At 36.7% G+C, this 13,957-nt stretch overlaps 3 protein-coding genes across 5 annotated transcripts; 2 read left to right on the top strand and 1 right to left on the bottom strand.

The window, feature by feature from the left end:
- Positions 1-622: 622 nt before the first annotated feature.
- Positions 623-5,522, top strand: LOC116012397 (NAP1-related protein 2-like). Of its 2 annotated transcripts, none has more exons than XM_031251929.1 (10): positions 623-938; positions 3,029-3,151; positions 3,252-3,302; positions 3,533-3,604; positions 3,722-3,835; positions 3,938-3,999; positions 4,478-4,541; positions 4,683-4,739; positions 4,830-4,874; positions 5,223-5,522. In XM_031251929.1, the coding sequence occupies exons 1-10, from the start codon at positions 810-812 to the stop codon at positions 5,268-5,270; spliced, it is 765 nt and encodes a 254-aa protein (XP_031107789.1). In that variant the 5' UTR covers positions 623-809; the 3' UTR covers positions 5,271-5,522. The 2 variants fall into 2 exon arrangements, with proteins under 2 accessions (XP_031107789.1, XP_031107790.1); XM_031251930.1 differs by having other exon boundaries at positions 625-938; positions 4,481-4,541.
- Positions 5,523-5,690: 168 nt separating this feature from the next.
- On the bottom strand, positions 5,691-9,321 carry LOC116012396 (cullin-3A-like). The gene is made up of 2 exons (XM_031251928.1): positions 8,797-9,321; positions 5,691-7,910 (listed from the first exon to the last, which is right to left on the bottom strand). The coding sequence occupies exons 1-2, from the start codon at positions 8,955-8,957 to the stop codon at positions 5,870-5,872; spliced, it is 2,202 nt and encodes a 733-aa protein (XP_031107788.1). The 5' UTR covers positions 8,958-9,321; the 3' UTR covers positions 5,691-5,869.
- Positions 9,322-10,215: 894 nt separating this feature from the next.
- Positions 10,216-13,397, top strand: LOC116013877 (transcription factor bHLH47-like). 2 transcript variants are annotated; one of them, XM_031253836.1, is made up of 6 exons: positions 10,216-10,357; positions 10,480-10,571; positions 10,980-11,137; positions 11,243-11,370; positions 11,748-12,125; positions 12,986-13,397. In XM_031253836.1, the coding sequence occupies exons 2-6, from the start codon at positions 10,516-10,518 to the stop codon at positions 12,986-12,988; spliced, it is 723 nt and encodes a 240-aa protein (XP_031109696.1). In that variant the 5' UTR covers positions 10,216-10,357; positions 10,480-10,515; the 3' UTR covers positions 12,989-13,397. The 2 variants fall into 2 exon arrangements, with proteins under 2 accessions (XP_031109696.1, XP_031109695.1); XM_031253835.1 differs by lacking the exon at positions 12,986-13,397 and having other exon boundaries at positions 11,748-12,545.
- Positions 13,398-13,957: the final 560 nt, after the last annotated feature.

Here is a 13,957-nt window from a genome sequence, read left to right as displayed (position 1 = left end):
CCGCCCCCCCCCTTTTTTTTTTTTTTTTTTTTTTTTGTGCGCGCCAAGGTGAAACATTTGGTTACTGAATTATCACATTAGTGGTAGACATCAAATTTTCATTTACGGCGTAAATTTTTTTTTTTTTTTTTTTTTTGTGCGCGCCAAGGTGAACACATTTGGTTACTGAATTATCACATTAGTGGTAGACATCAAATTTTCATTTACGGCGTAAATAAATCTCAACAGGAACATTAAAAAATTTGTTAATATAATGTATTGTTGGCAAAACAATGAATGAAAAAGAAGAAAAAATGTTATGTAGAATTGATAAAATAATCCTCTTTGAAATTGACTTAAACAAATATTTTTTTCCTTTACACACGTAAAAAAAATCATATTCATTTGCTGAGTAATTATAAACTTTTAAGTTTGATTTCTCATTCTTTGTGATTATATGTCAGACTATAATCATAATACAAATTTCACCTATAACACACATAACAACGATAAACTTACTTATAACAAAAAAAAAAAATATTTTAATATTTAAAATAATTGAGAGACTAGAATGTGATTTTTTTTTTTCTTTTTAAAAAACCCTTAAAATCAAGGTTGGGAACGGAGGGAGTCCGTCCGTGGATTGAAACATCGTTAAAAACGTACTCCGTAAAACACAACACCGTCTTGGCAAGTTTCCTTCGCACACGCTCTTGCCGTTGCACACTCTCTGCGTGTTTCACTCTCCTCCTCCTGCTCCTCCTCCTCCTCTTCCATTCCACGCTAGGGTTTAATCAACCCCTCACGTCTACCACTAGGGTTTAGCGAACATGGTGGCTGACCGCGGCAAGAAATCGAAGGTCGCCGATGTTGCTCCCGAGGAAGATTCCCGTCACATTGACCAGGACCTTATTCTCTCAATTGAAAAGCTCCAGGAGGTTCAGGATGAGCTCGAAAAGGTTCTCTTCTCACCGCTCTATATGTTTCCGTTTATTTTCATCTCTTTCCGCTCGTATGACCTGCAATTTGGTATAATTTGTACTGGTGAATTTCTGTCTTCAATTCTTCCTGTTGAATTTGTTCACGTAGAGGCTATACCTTCGTAATGATTCCTTAGGGATCGGGCATTGCGGCCTGAGAGAATGTAGCAACAGTGAAGATCGGGTGCATAGAGACTTAGAGGAATGAGAAAAGTCCAAGTCATTTCTTAATTTTTGCATGCTTAGCCAAGGATAACGACTAAAATAAGGGTAGGAAATTATTTGGTTCATCATGTACGCCATCTAGAACATTATAATTATCTCTTAGTCCATAATTGGTTCACCATGTACTTGTTAGAAATTATTTGGTTCATCAAGTTTTGTCCTCCTAAGAGTGTATATAGGGCATAACCAGTTTAATAGAATGTTGAGTGAAATCTATTGTTATGATGTCTTGAGTGCTAAACACTTGTTACCTGTGTGATGATTGTGGCCAATTTTGTGATCATATCTTGTGACTATTCTTGTGCCTCCAAGGGATGAGTATTTTATCTAGACCATGTTTGCTTAAGCCTAGAAATGGTTGTGAGGTTAGGTAAGGAAATGAGGATATTAGTACTAGTTTGCTTGTGTGCATGTATGCATAAATGTATATGCTCCTGATATAAAAAAATATATATACAATTTTATCCTTGTTTAATGTATTTGCTACTTTGTTGGTTCATTAGTTGGCCAATATCCTCGCTTTTCTTGCTTTATCTGTCAGCTGAATGGGCTGAGTTAAGCTGTAGTTTGGTGTTAGTGCTATTTCCTTTCACTTAAAAATTAAATATAGAGTAAACGTTTTATGTTTCTTTGTATATTTACATTAAAACCTTCTAAACTCCAAGTACCTAGCCAACCATTTGCCAATTAGAAGGACGGTAGTTCCTATTCATACAAGCCAAAAGTTTTGGCCTAGTAATAAATGCAGTGAGAGACTCACACTATGTCTGATTTTTATAGGATCTTTAGCTCCATGTGGCATGTGCTACTGCTACCATCTTAATTGTGTCTGATCTATATAGTATACTTAGTTCCATATGCTATTGCTGCCTTCCTAATTATGTCTGGTATTTATAGGATTCTTAGTTCCATATGCTATTGCTAATGTCTTAATGAGGCATTTTTTCAAGGGAAGGGAAACAGCTTGTGTCCTTGTTGGTTAGAAGCTCCTTTAGATGCGTGTACCTACATTCCCTATACTTTTCTGCTTTGTTAGTCTTATAATCTAATTGCAGAAAGAAAACTACTCACTCAAGACACATGTTGAAACCACACTTAGACTTTGATGGCTGAGGCTATCGTGTTTGAATTTTCTTAGACTCTAAGAGATAAGTGGATAACAATGACTAAGAATTTGAATCGCATACTGATTTTTAACAGATCTGGGGCTTGATTCATACAGATTTGCCAGACTTGATTACTAAGAAGTTTTCACCTATAAATTGAGACCATTCACTCTTATATGCAAGCTTGACTGGTCTAGTTCATGTGATTTTATTTCAAGTATTATTCTTGACATTTACATATCACTTCTTAACAAAAGTTTTACATGCCATACTTTGTCATCATGTGGGATTAATGCATGACTAAATTCTTATTGTTTGCAAAACCTGAATTATTTTGGTTAATTTCTGAATGTGAAGCCAGATGCATTTCCAGGTTTGTGGTAGTCATCATATTCTATGATCTGTTTGACTTACCAGATATGGTTTGCCTCTATTATGTCTATAGTTGCTTTTGGTGTTGGACCTCTTTCAATTCATGTATCTTAAGGACATTAGCAAATGTATCATGTATCTCTAAGTAGATGAAGTATACGAGTAATTGGGATCATGGGTTCATGCAATAAGTGGCTTAGTGCATATGGCATACATCAAGTTGGATGGATTGGACTATACACATGAAGTTTGCATATTGCTCTCTCAGTTTAACTATCTCAATTCTTGACACAACTATCTCAATTAATTTACCTATTTGCATATGTAATTTAATTTGTTTTTTCAATCTTGACTGGCACTATGTAGGTGAATGAACAAGCTAGTGATGAGGTATTGGAAGTTGAACAGAAGTATAATGAGATAAGAAGGCCTGTTTATGATAAACGAAATGAAGTAATCAAATCCATTCCTGACTTTTGGTTGACTGCTGTGAGTCCAGACCATTCTATTTTGCTTTCAAATGGTAGATTGATAGGTCAACATTGAATGGAGGGATCTGATATTCTCTTCTGCTCTATTCTCTATGCAGTTCCTGAGTCACCCTGCACTTGGTGATCTTTTGAGTGAGGAAGACCAGAAGGTTTGCTGTTTGCATAACTACTGGAAATCTTAACATTGTAGATCTTGATCTTCTGAATTGAGATGTTCCATCCATTTTATAGATCATGGCTTGTTATGAATTTGTGTGCCCTGTTTTTGTGATTTGATTACTCTAATAAGATCTTGTTATGTGTGGATAGTATTGCCTCTTCTTCACATCATAAGCCTGACTTCGAAGTAATACGGTCATTTTCTTCTTCCTTGACCCAGATCTTCAAGTATTTTGATTCTCTAAATGTGGAGGATTTCAAGGATGTGACCTCTGGTTACTCCATAACTTTTGTAAGTTTCTTATAGAATACACTAGCTCTCTCTGCCCTCTGTGAAGGTTAATTCTAGATATGCATAAATAATTTTATTGAGTTCTTAACTTTCAATTGCTTTGACAAAAATTTCCAGAACTTCAAGCCAAACCCCTATTTTGAAGATGCAAAACTTGTTAAGACTTATACCTTCCTGGAGGAAGGAACAACACAGATAACTGGTACAGACATTAAGTGGAAGGAAGGCATGGTAATGATTACAGCTGTACAACTTGTTATATGTTAGAAACTCTTTCTCTTTTTGATGTAAAAAGATTCTCTCTGATATAAATTGAACATTTCTAAATGGAAGGGCATTGCTAATGGTGGTGATCATGAGAAGAAAGGAAACAAACGCCCACCATCTGAAGAGAGGTGCCTGTCACTCAATTTTCTTGCAAATTTTAACTGATCATAAATGCTAGAGATGAATGGTCCAGTTTGAAATATGTGACTGTTTCAGATGCACCTGAAACATTAGAAAGAACAATTTATACTAAAGGATGTTTCTCTGTGAATTTCTTTACCATTTCTTGTATCAACTTAATTGTTAAATCACACAAGATCTTGAACCTATTTTCTGAACTGATATTCAAAATTTGAGAACCCATGAGATGTGTCGTAACTGTAAGAGCAGTGACGGCAATGAATTCTAATAAAAAACTGCCATGCATGCAAGTTATAAATAGTGTTATGCATATGTTAGCCTTGGTATTGATGCTTGACATGACTTGGAAGTATAAGATGGAGCTGTTTCCCTAATTCTTCCACATAGAGATAGTTCAGGCCTATTGTTCTAGAGATTCATTATATTTCTGTAAATTATATTCTGTGTGACTTTTGCTTATTGTAGCAGCTTTTTTACTTGGTTCACTGAAACACAACAGAAAGATATTGCTGAGGGGTTCACTGATGAGGTAAATTCCATATCTGAAGCCATTTTTCATATATGATTCCATTTATTCCGATTTTTCTACTTAATGAAGATGTTGAACTGATAAAGAACCCTGAGATCTTTAATGATATGTAAGTAATGCATTTTATAACTTGACTGGCAGGTGGCAGACATCATTAAGGAGGACCTATGGCCCAATCCTTTAAAATATTTTAATAATGTAAGTCTTAACTCTTCTGCGCCCACTTTTCAATTATTCTCATCCCGTTTATTTGAGCTAAGAGGAACTATGTAAATGTTGTTGTTGTAGGAAGCTGACGAAGAAGATTCTGACGGAGATGAGGATGATGAAGAGGTAAGTAAAGATGAGATAGAAAAACCTTAAGTCTTTGTAGTTGATTGCACTTGACAGCCGTTACTCTAGTGTTCAAGTTGGGTAGGAATAAAGGGAGAGTGGAGGAGGCTAGAGTGGTTATTCTATTCTAAATAGGACAGAAATTAGTCTGGATTGACTAATATTCACTACGAGTGGATTTTTAAAAACCATATCCATTGTCGTTTCTGATATGCCAATCATGGCTCATAAATCTGTCATTACAACTATTCTGATGCTGCTTACAATATTTTTGGGCCTGAACGAGTATCAACATTTAATGGTTTTTTTTTGGGAGTTTCTTTTAACACCTTGATCTTTGTGGAGCAGGGGAAGGATGGAGAGGATGGGGATGAAGAAGAAGATGATGAAGACTAAGTTGAACATCTCCTGCCACTTGCTGTCCCATTGCACACGTTTCGATAATTGGAATGTTGAAACCATGATTATCATTTATTGCATACTCATTAGAAGTTTCAACCGTGTCTCGAATTATTAGCAGCTATCTACTCCGTATCTTGTAGCTAGGAAGATTAATACCTATGGTGATATATAAAGCGGTTCCTGTGTCCCATGTCTTATGTCGCATTCTGGACATGCAATTTATTCATTTTGAAGTTTGTCTTTTAAGTCTTAGCCTCTTAGGTCGCATTGTGGTCAGTCTATTCATGTTGTTAAAGCCTTAAAGGTGACCAGTTTGTGCGTTTACCTAACCTCATAAATAGCTAGCGCAGCCTTATCAAACCAGTTCCTTTGAATACTCTTCCCATCGTTTTATATGTTTAATACGGGAAATTACTAAAAAAAATGTTAGTTCCGTATTCGATATGTGAATAAAATTAGGCCTGACCTAAGATGTACAAAAAACATAAATTGAATCAAATGTCTGTCAGGAAAGAACAGATTTAAGAACACATTTTACTTACAATTCTACCACTAGGGACCCGATGAAGGAACACAGTTGCAGAGTTTCTTTTTCAAGCCAGGTATCGATACAGCTTCCTATCTGTTTTATCTCTTTCCAAGAATTCCCGTTCTATCAGAGACTCAATTCGTTTCTTTATAACAACAGGATTTGGCAAGAAGCGAGACTGTAGCTGCTTTGTGACTTCAGAGACAATATTGTTATGATCAAGCACCCTCCGCGACTTCATGATTCTCACTATTGCTGCCTCAATCTGGGGTTTCCTATCCTCCTCTACTCTTTGTCGAGTCTCTTGTTTCTCTGGCTCGGACTCCTTTTGTGCGACAACAGTACCTATCTTTACCTTGTAGAACTTGCTCGTGAATTTGTCATTGAAGAAAAAGGCATCATCTTCAGTGATGTCCTTGCTCATGGGATCTTTCCGCAAAATATTCTTTCCCTTGACACACGCTAGAGATTGCAGGCACCTCTTTAAATCTGCTGTAGGGATTTCTGTAGCCTGGACTATGTCTTTATAACTCAACCCATCAGCATTATTGAAGAGCATAAGGATGCACATCTGATAAGTGGAAACATTGAACTCGTGCTTCTGGCCCTTCCCAAATGTCGCCTTCAAATCAGCTGTGCCCATATTTGTCTGCCAGGTCAACCTCCTCCCTGTATGAGTTCCGAGGTAGTATGTCTTGAACTTTTCACATACCCCAAGAATTTCAAGAGGAAGATTGCACGGGGAAACAGATTGTGTTGGCCAGGACCCAGTTGTAAGGATCTGGACCGTTAGAGTAGGACCATCAGCTACTTCAGATCCCATAGAAGCATAAAAGCCCTGCATTGTATCATGTGAAGTCCTCATGTCATTAAACATTCCTTCCAGCTTTGATGTGAATTGATACCCACATTCTGTTTTGAGCTTCACTATCAAACTTCTCTCTGCGTCATCAGAGACAGTCTTCCCTGAAAGTAGCCTCTTAGCAAGGTGCTGTTTGTAGTACTTCTCAAAAACATCTTTCTCCTGAAGGTAGCGGAAAAGCATCATCACTTTATCCAATACAATCTCTACATCCTCCTCGCTGACCCCTTTCAACCCTTTCCGAAGCTTGTCATCCACAAAGAGAGAGATAAACTCTGGAGTTCTTGGATTCAAATTAATAAAATACTCGAATGAAGAATTTAGAGCATTCTGGAATGTTTTGTCATTGTTAAATGCCTTGTTTATAATATTGTCATGTTTATCCTTCTCATCCAAAAGCCTTTGTACAAAGTCTACAGGATCCTTCAACTTTTCTGGATCAGTAACAAGCTGCTTACCAACTTCTCGGATGTGAGAAGTCATGACATCTTTAATTAGTGAGGGTCCATTTGGTACTCTTCGAAACAAGTTGTACATCCTTCCCAAATCATCATACTTATCATCTAAAATCATATTCACCAAGCCCGAGTTTTCCATGTGAACTAATCTGTACATATGGCTTTCAATCATCTCCTTTTCCACCACTTTAGTTATGTTAGCTTCACTTCTTACATCCAAATAATGGGAAACTCTTTCGATCTCTTCATTAAGGCGTTTCTCAGCTTTCCTTAGATAATCCCCACAATCACAGGACTCAATGAATTGCTGAGACTCAACACGATAAAAATCAGCTGAAACCTCAAGAAAAGGCTTCTCAAAGTCTTCTTGGTAAACAAAAGAACCCAAATCCATCAGCATTTTTATTACATTCCTCATCAAACCCCGATTTATCACTTCACCGTTCCGCTCTTGTTGCACGAGTTCAAGAAGCGTATCCTGAAGCCTCGCTTGGATTTTGCTAGAGTGGATAACATTTTCTCTCCACAAATTCAGGCCAAGCTCATGAACTGGTGTTTTGTGTGTACTTGGAATGAAAGTTCTATCCATGTACATTAGTATGTCTCGGATCATTTGCAACGCCTTGTTATGATCTCTCCATTTCCGGTTCAGCTCTTCCAAGAATAAACCTCCCTGTGCTGTCTCTATCAACTTGGCAATTTCTCTCAAATGTGATGTCATAGTTGACACGAGTCCAGAGTAGAGCTTCTCTCCAAATTTATGTAGGACCATATTGTATGCATTCCTGAACATAATTAGAAAAACAACAGAGCAGGAGAATGGATAAGAAAACATGCCAACATCAGATGATCAAGAAGTTCAATGAAAATCTGTGCCATGAAATATGGGTAAGTTAGAAGGTAAAACTAACCAGGCACTAGGCAGTAAACTGTCATCTTTGAAGATTCAAAAGATTGAAAAACTAAGCACATTAGAGTCACAAAACCAACCATCCACAACACAATAAAAATAAAATGATTGTCTTAACTTTAGTACAAAAGGGGTAAAAATATATATTGTAAAATCTCAATACACCGATGCTATCATTATTGGGCAAACAAACCGTCAAAAATTCAGTCTTTGTTGCTTAAGTCATGCAAAATGAAGGCAGCAAGGCATGAGCAAAGGCGATCAGATAAAAGAGCAGCCAATACACAAAATCTTAAGACACAAGGTTGAAATCAAGTATAATGCCTAGGTTTCAAATACTTAGGATCACATATCGAATTCTACCGGCCTTGTTGACATGGAGAAGTTCTTGCAGATAGAATTCATCACTTATCAGGCATAAGACATATGACTGAAACAAACCAGTCTGGATTCTGCTTTTTTGAAAACATTCATATCTTTACATACCGAATATAATTAATTATTCAAATTCCAACTTGCCTGTAATCTGCCTAAACTAAGGTTTAATGCAAATGAAATTCAAATTATAGTACTTTATACAAACAAATGGAGGAACAACTCAACAACACAAGAGTTCAAGTAGTCGAGCTGAAGCCTACTTTTTTTTTTTAGTACAGCTGAAGACTACTTAATAATTCACGTTTCATAAATCAACCACGGTATGAAATCAGCTTAATAACAAGTGATAGACAAATGAATTCAAAGCATAAGCTTAATCAAACCTATAAAGCTCTTCGAAGCTGAGACCACTAGCGTTATGATTATAAATCTCATGAATCGCATGTTCGAGGATCTTCCAAGTTTTCTCTGCATATTTCGGATCAACCACGACGCGATGCTTAAACGCCTCTATCTGGAAGCTTTTCTTCTTCGGCGCACTCATTTCCTCAGCTCCAAACTCACCGCCGCGTCGAATTCGAGCTCCCAAGTCCCAACTCCGGACCTGTACGCCTCCGGAAACCGGATTATAACTCAACCTCCACCGCCGGAGTCCTGAATTTCGCTGTAAGATTTCTGTCCGCTTAGGGCTTTTCTGCAACCCGTGAAGCTGAATTAGGGCTTGGAATATTCCTTCATTCGGCGTAGAGAAAGCAGAAGCTGTTTGCTTAAAGGTTTGATTCAGAGTTTCTTCTACGTAGCTCTCACCGAAATTGCAGCTTCTCTTTCCCTTGTATTTTTTCAATCTCTTTTTCGTTTTCTGTCACTGGTTTTTCCTGTCCGCCAAACGGCCCCACGGCCCACGACAATAGCGTTCATAACTGTGTAATTGTGTGGACTATGGATTATAGGTTTAGTGTTCATATAGCTATGTAGGCTATACTATCAAATAATGTATATTGACTAGAATTAATACAAAATAATGTATTTTTAATATATTAAAACATGTATTGTATTAAGAGAAAATATATTATTTGAATACTAAAATACTGAAAATATATTATTTTGTATAATGTACATCCAGTACACTTTTTATTATGATCAACGCCGCATTGTGGAAACCATGATTCATATAATAACTTTTTGTGTTTATTGTGTGCCGCCACATATCATGGTATAATGATTGTTGTGAACCCGACCTCGTATCGACGGTTGTGATTGATCCAAGAGCCCACAACGATATGCAGGCCCGGAGGAAGTTTTGCAGTCCAAACCCATTCATAATCAGCCCAAAAGGCCTTAGTCCAGTAAACAAATTCAATGCATATCAGCCTAATAACTAGAACAAGGTAAATTACAGTCCACACAATTTTGTGGATCAGAGTTCAAAATGATGTCATTTTGATGTTAAAAAGATTCTTGTTTTGTTTGTATGTTAGAATAACGAACATTTTGAAGTAAGATAATATATTTTATGAGTCAGAATAATGTACTAAAATAATAAAATTTATGGCATAAGATAATATATTTTATGAGTTAAAATAATGCATAATGTAAGTTGTAATAATGTATAATATATTTTACGTGTTAAAATAATACGGAATATATTTTATGAATTAAAATAATGCATTTGATATGTTTTTAGACCTTGATTCATGTGGATAAAGGCCCAATGATTGCTCGAACAGTTACTAGTCGTTTCGGCTTGCTCCCGGCACGTGACGGCCTCAAATGGTGGAATCTAATGCCTGAAAGAATCGGGTGCTCGCCACACGCCGCCGCGTGGATGGGGCACTCCGCCCTGTCATGGCTTTCAGTCCGTCTGCATTAAGTAAGGATAAGATATATAGAAATGGTAGCAAAGATCTCTGCCTGCCTTCCTCCGTCGTCTCCCAAACTCGCCAGGTATGTGCTCACAATGCCGCCTGAATATACCGCTTGCACAAACTGAATCAAACAGTTTTGATCCATATCGCCTTTTGATCGTAAGTGTAGTCTGAAGTTTCTGAGATTGTTAATGTTATTAGGTTTTGGAATCTGGTTGATTGGCGTATAATCAGAGAATGGATAGTGAAGCTTCTACTGCTGTTAACGATTGCGCTGTTCATGTCGTCAGCACGTTAGTCTAGCTATTCCTATTCTTCATCATTTCCTTCTGGACTAAAATTGCAAAATGTCCTATGAATTTGATGTTCATGAAAATTGGCATAATTGTGCAATGGAGGATTTTGTTTGTTTGTTTGTTTTTTTTTTTTTTTTTTTGAGTGATGAGGGAAACACGACCTGTGCATAATGGACCAATATTCATATTGTATCGTGAATTTGATACAAAAATTTTGTACAGTTTCTATAATGTAAACAAATAACTTGATAATTGTTGACAGCTACAAATATAGTATCTGAAAGTTATTTTTTGACCGAGATCTCAGTGATATAATTTTCTGTGCATAAGCTAATCCCATCTAGGTTGTTCATAGCTGACCAGCCCAAATCGTGAATAGGTTGTTCTAATCTGTTTATGGTTCAGGTCCAGCAAAAGAAAACATGATAAAGCCCCTAGAAAAATCCACGATGCTGAGAGGGAGCCAAGAGATAAAGTTCCTAGAAAAATCCACAAGGCCGAGAGGGAGAAACAGAAGCGTGATAATATGAATGTGCTATTCGCAGAGCTAGCCAAAGTTTTGGGTATTCCTCCACCTTCTTTCTTATGCCAAGTATAGAACTTTGCTGCAACTTGATATTCTTTGTTCGGCATACTAATTATACTTATATAACTTTGCCTTTAAGCAGATCCATCTCATCACAATTATGGAAAGGCTTGCATATTAAAAGAAACAATGCGGTTAGTGAGGGAACTAATTGTGCAGGTTGATAATCTCAGAAAGGAGAACGCTTCTCTTAATTCAGAATCTCATTACGTAAGAACATCACTTCAAAAATAATTAGTCCACTTTATTGAAGAAAGTAATCTGTTTACTGAACTAGAAAAATGGCCTTTTTCACTAGCTCACTCAACACAGAATGATGGCTTGCAAGTTGCAATTGTATAAGCTATACATATATGCATTTTTGCTTTCTTGATAACTTGATAAGTGGTACATTTCAAGCCTGATTTTAGCCTAGAAGAATATGGTAGTTTTCCTGTGGATATCAACGTCACCTATTGATCCTGAAGTGGTATATATATGGTTGAAATAAATCTATATTTCGCTTAATTTTGGACTTACATATCATGGTACATTGTAACTGTTTGCTCATTTCTGCTAATGCTATACTTTTCATGACTAATGAACAGATGACTGTTGAGAAGGATGAGCTTAAAGAAGAAAAAAGTGCGCTGGAAGCCCAGATTGAGAACCTGCAGACTGAAATAAACAAAAAAATTCGTTCCCAAACTACCAACATTGATAACGTTACTTCTCCGCCACAGCTGACAGAGGACCATCTTAGAACGAGTATACATGATTATGCATCATCCTCGGCTGCAGCTACGGGGCCCGTTTTGGTTGTGCCTTTACACAATGACCTTCAAATGTACAGCACGGCTGACAATGCAGAGGCTGTGCAGAATCTCCCGCCCAGTGTGAGTAGACCTCGCCCACGATACCCATCACCCTCGGATTCATGGCCATCTCGTGTGCTCAACGTGACATCAAACACAACAGAGGATTCTTAGCTTCTTAGGTAATTAAGTATTAGAACCACACTGTTGAATGAGCTATTACCATAATCACAGTGATTGATTGTTCGTCTCAGGAATCTCTAATCGCTCAACTGATTATTGTAAATGTGGTTATCGTTCTTGATTTCTTTCGGTTTTAATTGGGTTGATTCTTTATTGGTTGTGCGGTTATGTTTCCCACTGGGGTAAGATATGCTTACTTCACATTGCTGGACTGATCGGTTTTAGGACAAGTTCACTCTGGTGCACGTTTTCACATTTCTTGTGTACTCATCCAATTCCCCTTTTAGGTGAGGAAAATGTTATTATCATGGTTACCTGATTACATGCTTAATTTCTAGGAAAATGTAAGTCAAAAAATTTGTGAAAGATTGTAAGTTTGTACTGAGCAAAATGCAAACATTTAGGACAGTATTGCATACAAGTGACTATTGTGTTAATCATCACCTGGTCTCTATGATGATATTGGATCAGGGTCAAATTATATCATGAATTAGGGTTTACCTTGCATTGTAAATCTGATTAAAAAATAACATTCAAATTCTGTATTTAACACATTTTCTATATCTGTAACCATCATATTATGTGTCAACAATTATCAACTGTAGGTACAGAATTGTTATATCATGGTTTATAATGCATTATAAACATTGGTTTATGATATAACAATTGAGATCCGAGATCTAGATGGGATTGCATAGTAACTTAAAGATTAACAACTAACCAAATTGTCTATCACATACCCAACTTAAATTGGTATAAGCCCTTATCAAATTTGGAGTTCTTATGTCAATTAAACCGTATTTATGTTATTTTTATCGGATTTATATTCATATATTTAAACCATTTGGTAGATATCGCGAGCACGATGTTGCGTATTGAAATACACTACATTATTTACGGAGCCGGGGCATCAGCCACGTGTTCGGTTATGATTTCATCATCGAACAGAAGATAGGCAGTATCTGAAAATTAGGCCGAAAGTTCGTAGATCCGGGGATTAAGTACCTGAAAAACGTGCCACCTGTTCCCCCCAGTCTTGCAAGCCAAAACTCTGACGTGGCCAATTATCTCAGGCTGGCAGGTGACCCCGTCAGCCACGTGGATTCCATAATTGTTTTCCGCCTGCCATGTGGACTCCATTATTCTTATTCTATTGGTTAATTGTCTTGGCCGCCGACTGGCAGGTTTGACGTGGACAGTCGGCTAATAATCTCCGTCCACGTACACTATGAAATGTCATTATTTTAATTAAACACCACTAATCTGTCCTCTCCATTGTAAACGAAAAAAAGGATATATGGTCCACCTTTGCATTAAAAATCTACCATATGCTGACAAAGCAAAAATAATAATTGGCAACATGATATATTAAGTGAGGAGCTAGCTGCCTTGCAAGCAGTACTCACAAACTAATCACATCTGTCTATCTAGGATCACAACAAAAAATTCAAGGAAAAAAATATAGTGCTATTTATATAATTATTAATGTGTAATTGAAAACACTTGATAGTATATTTGTGGATAGCAGTACATTCATAATCTACAATAATACACTAACGGGACTATTAATTCTCTTTTGAACCTAATTATATAAACAGTGACATGTCACAAACATCGTATCAAATAATATGTGAAACAACATTAAAACCACATGTATAATAAAAATATACGAAATGTACACTGCAAATATGAATAATAAGACATGTTGCTTTGGGAACTAGAAGTTTCAGATTTTATTGTTTAGGATATGTTTAGAAAGCATAAAAATGACTTTTTGCAAAATGTTTTCTAGAGAATTAGTAATTTTTCAAAAAACTTTT

This window comes from Ipomoea triloba, chromosome 3, assembly GCF_003576645.1.
Source record: "Ipomoea triloba cultivar NCNSP0323 chromosome 3, ASM357664v1".
Taxonomy (NCBI): domain Eukaryota; kingdom Viridiplantae; phylum Streptophyta; class Magnoliopsida; order Solanales; family Convolvulaceae; genus Ipomoea; species Ipomoea triloba.
The sequence above is the reverse complement of the archived record's forward strand: the minus strand, read 5'-3'. Positions and strand labels throughout refer to the sequence as shown.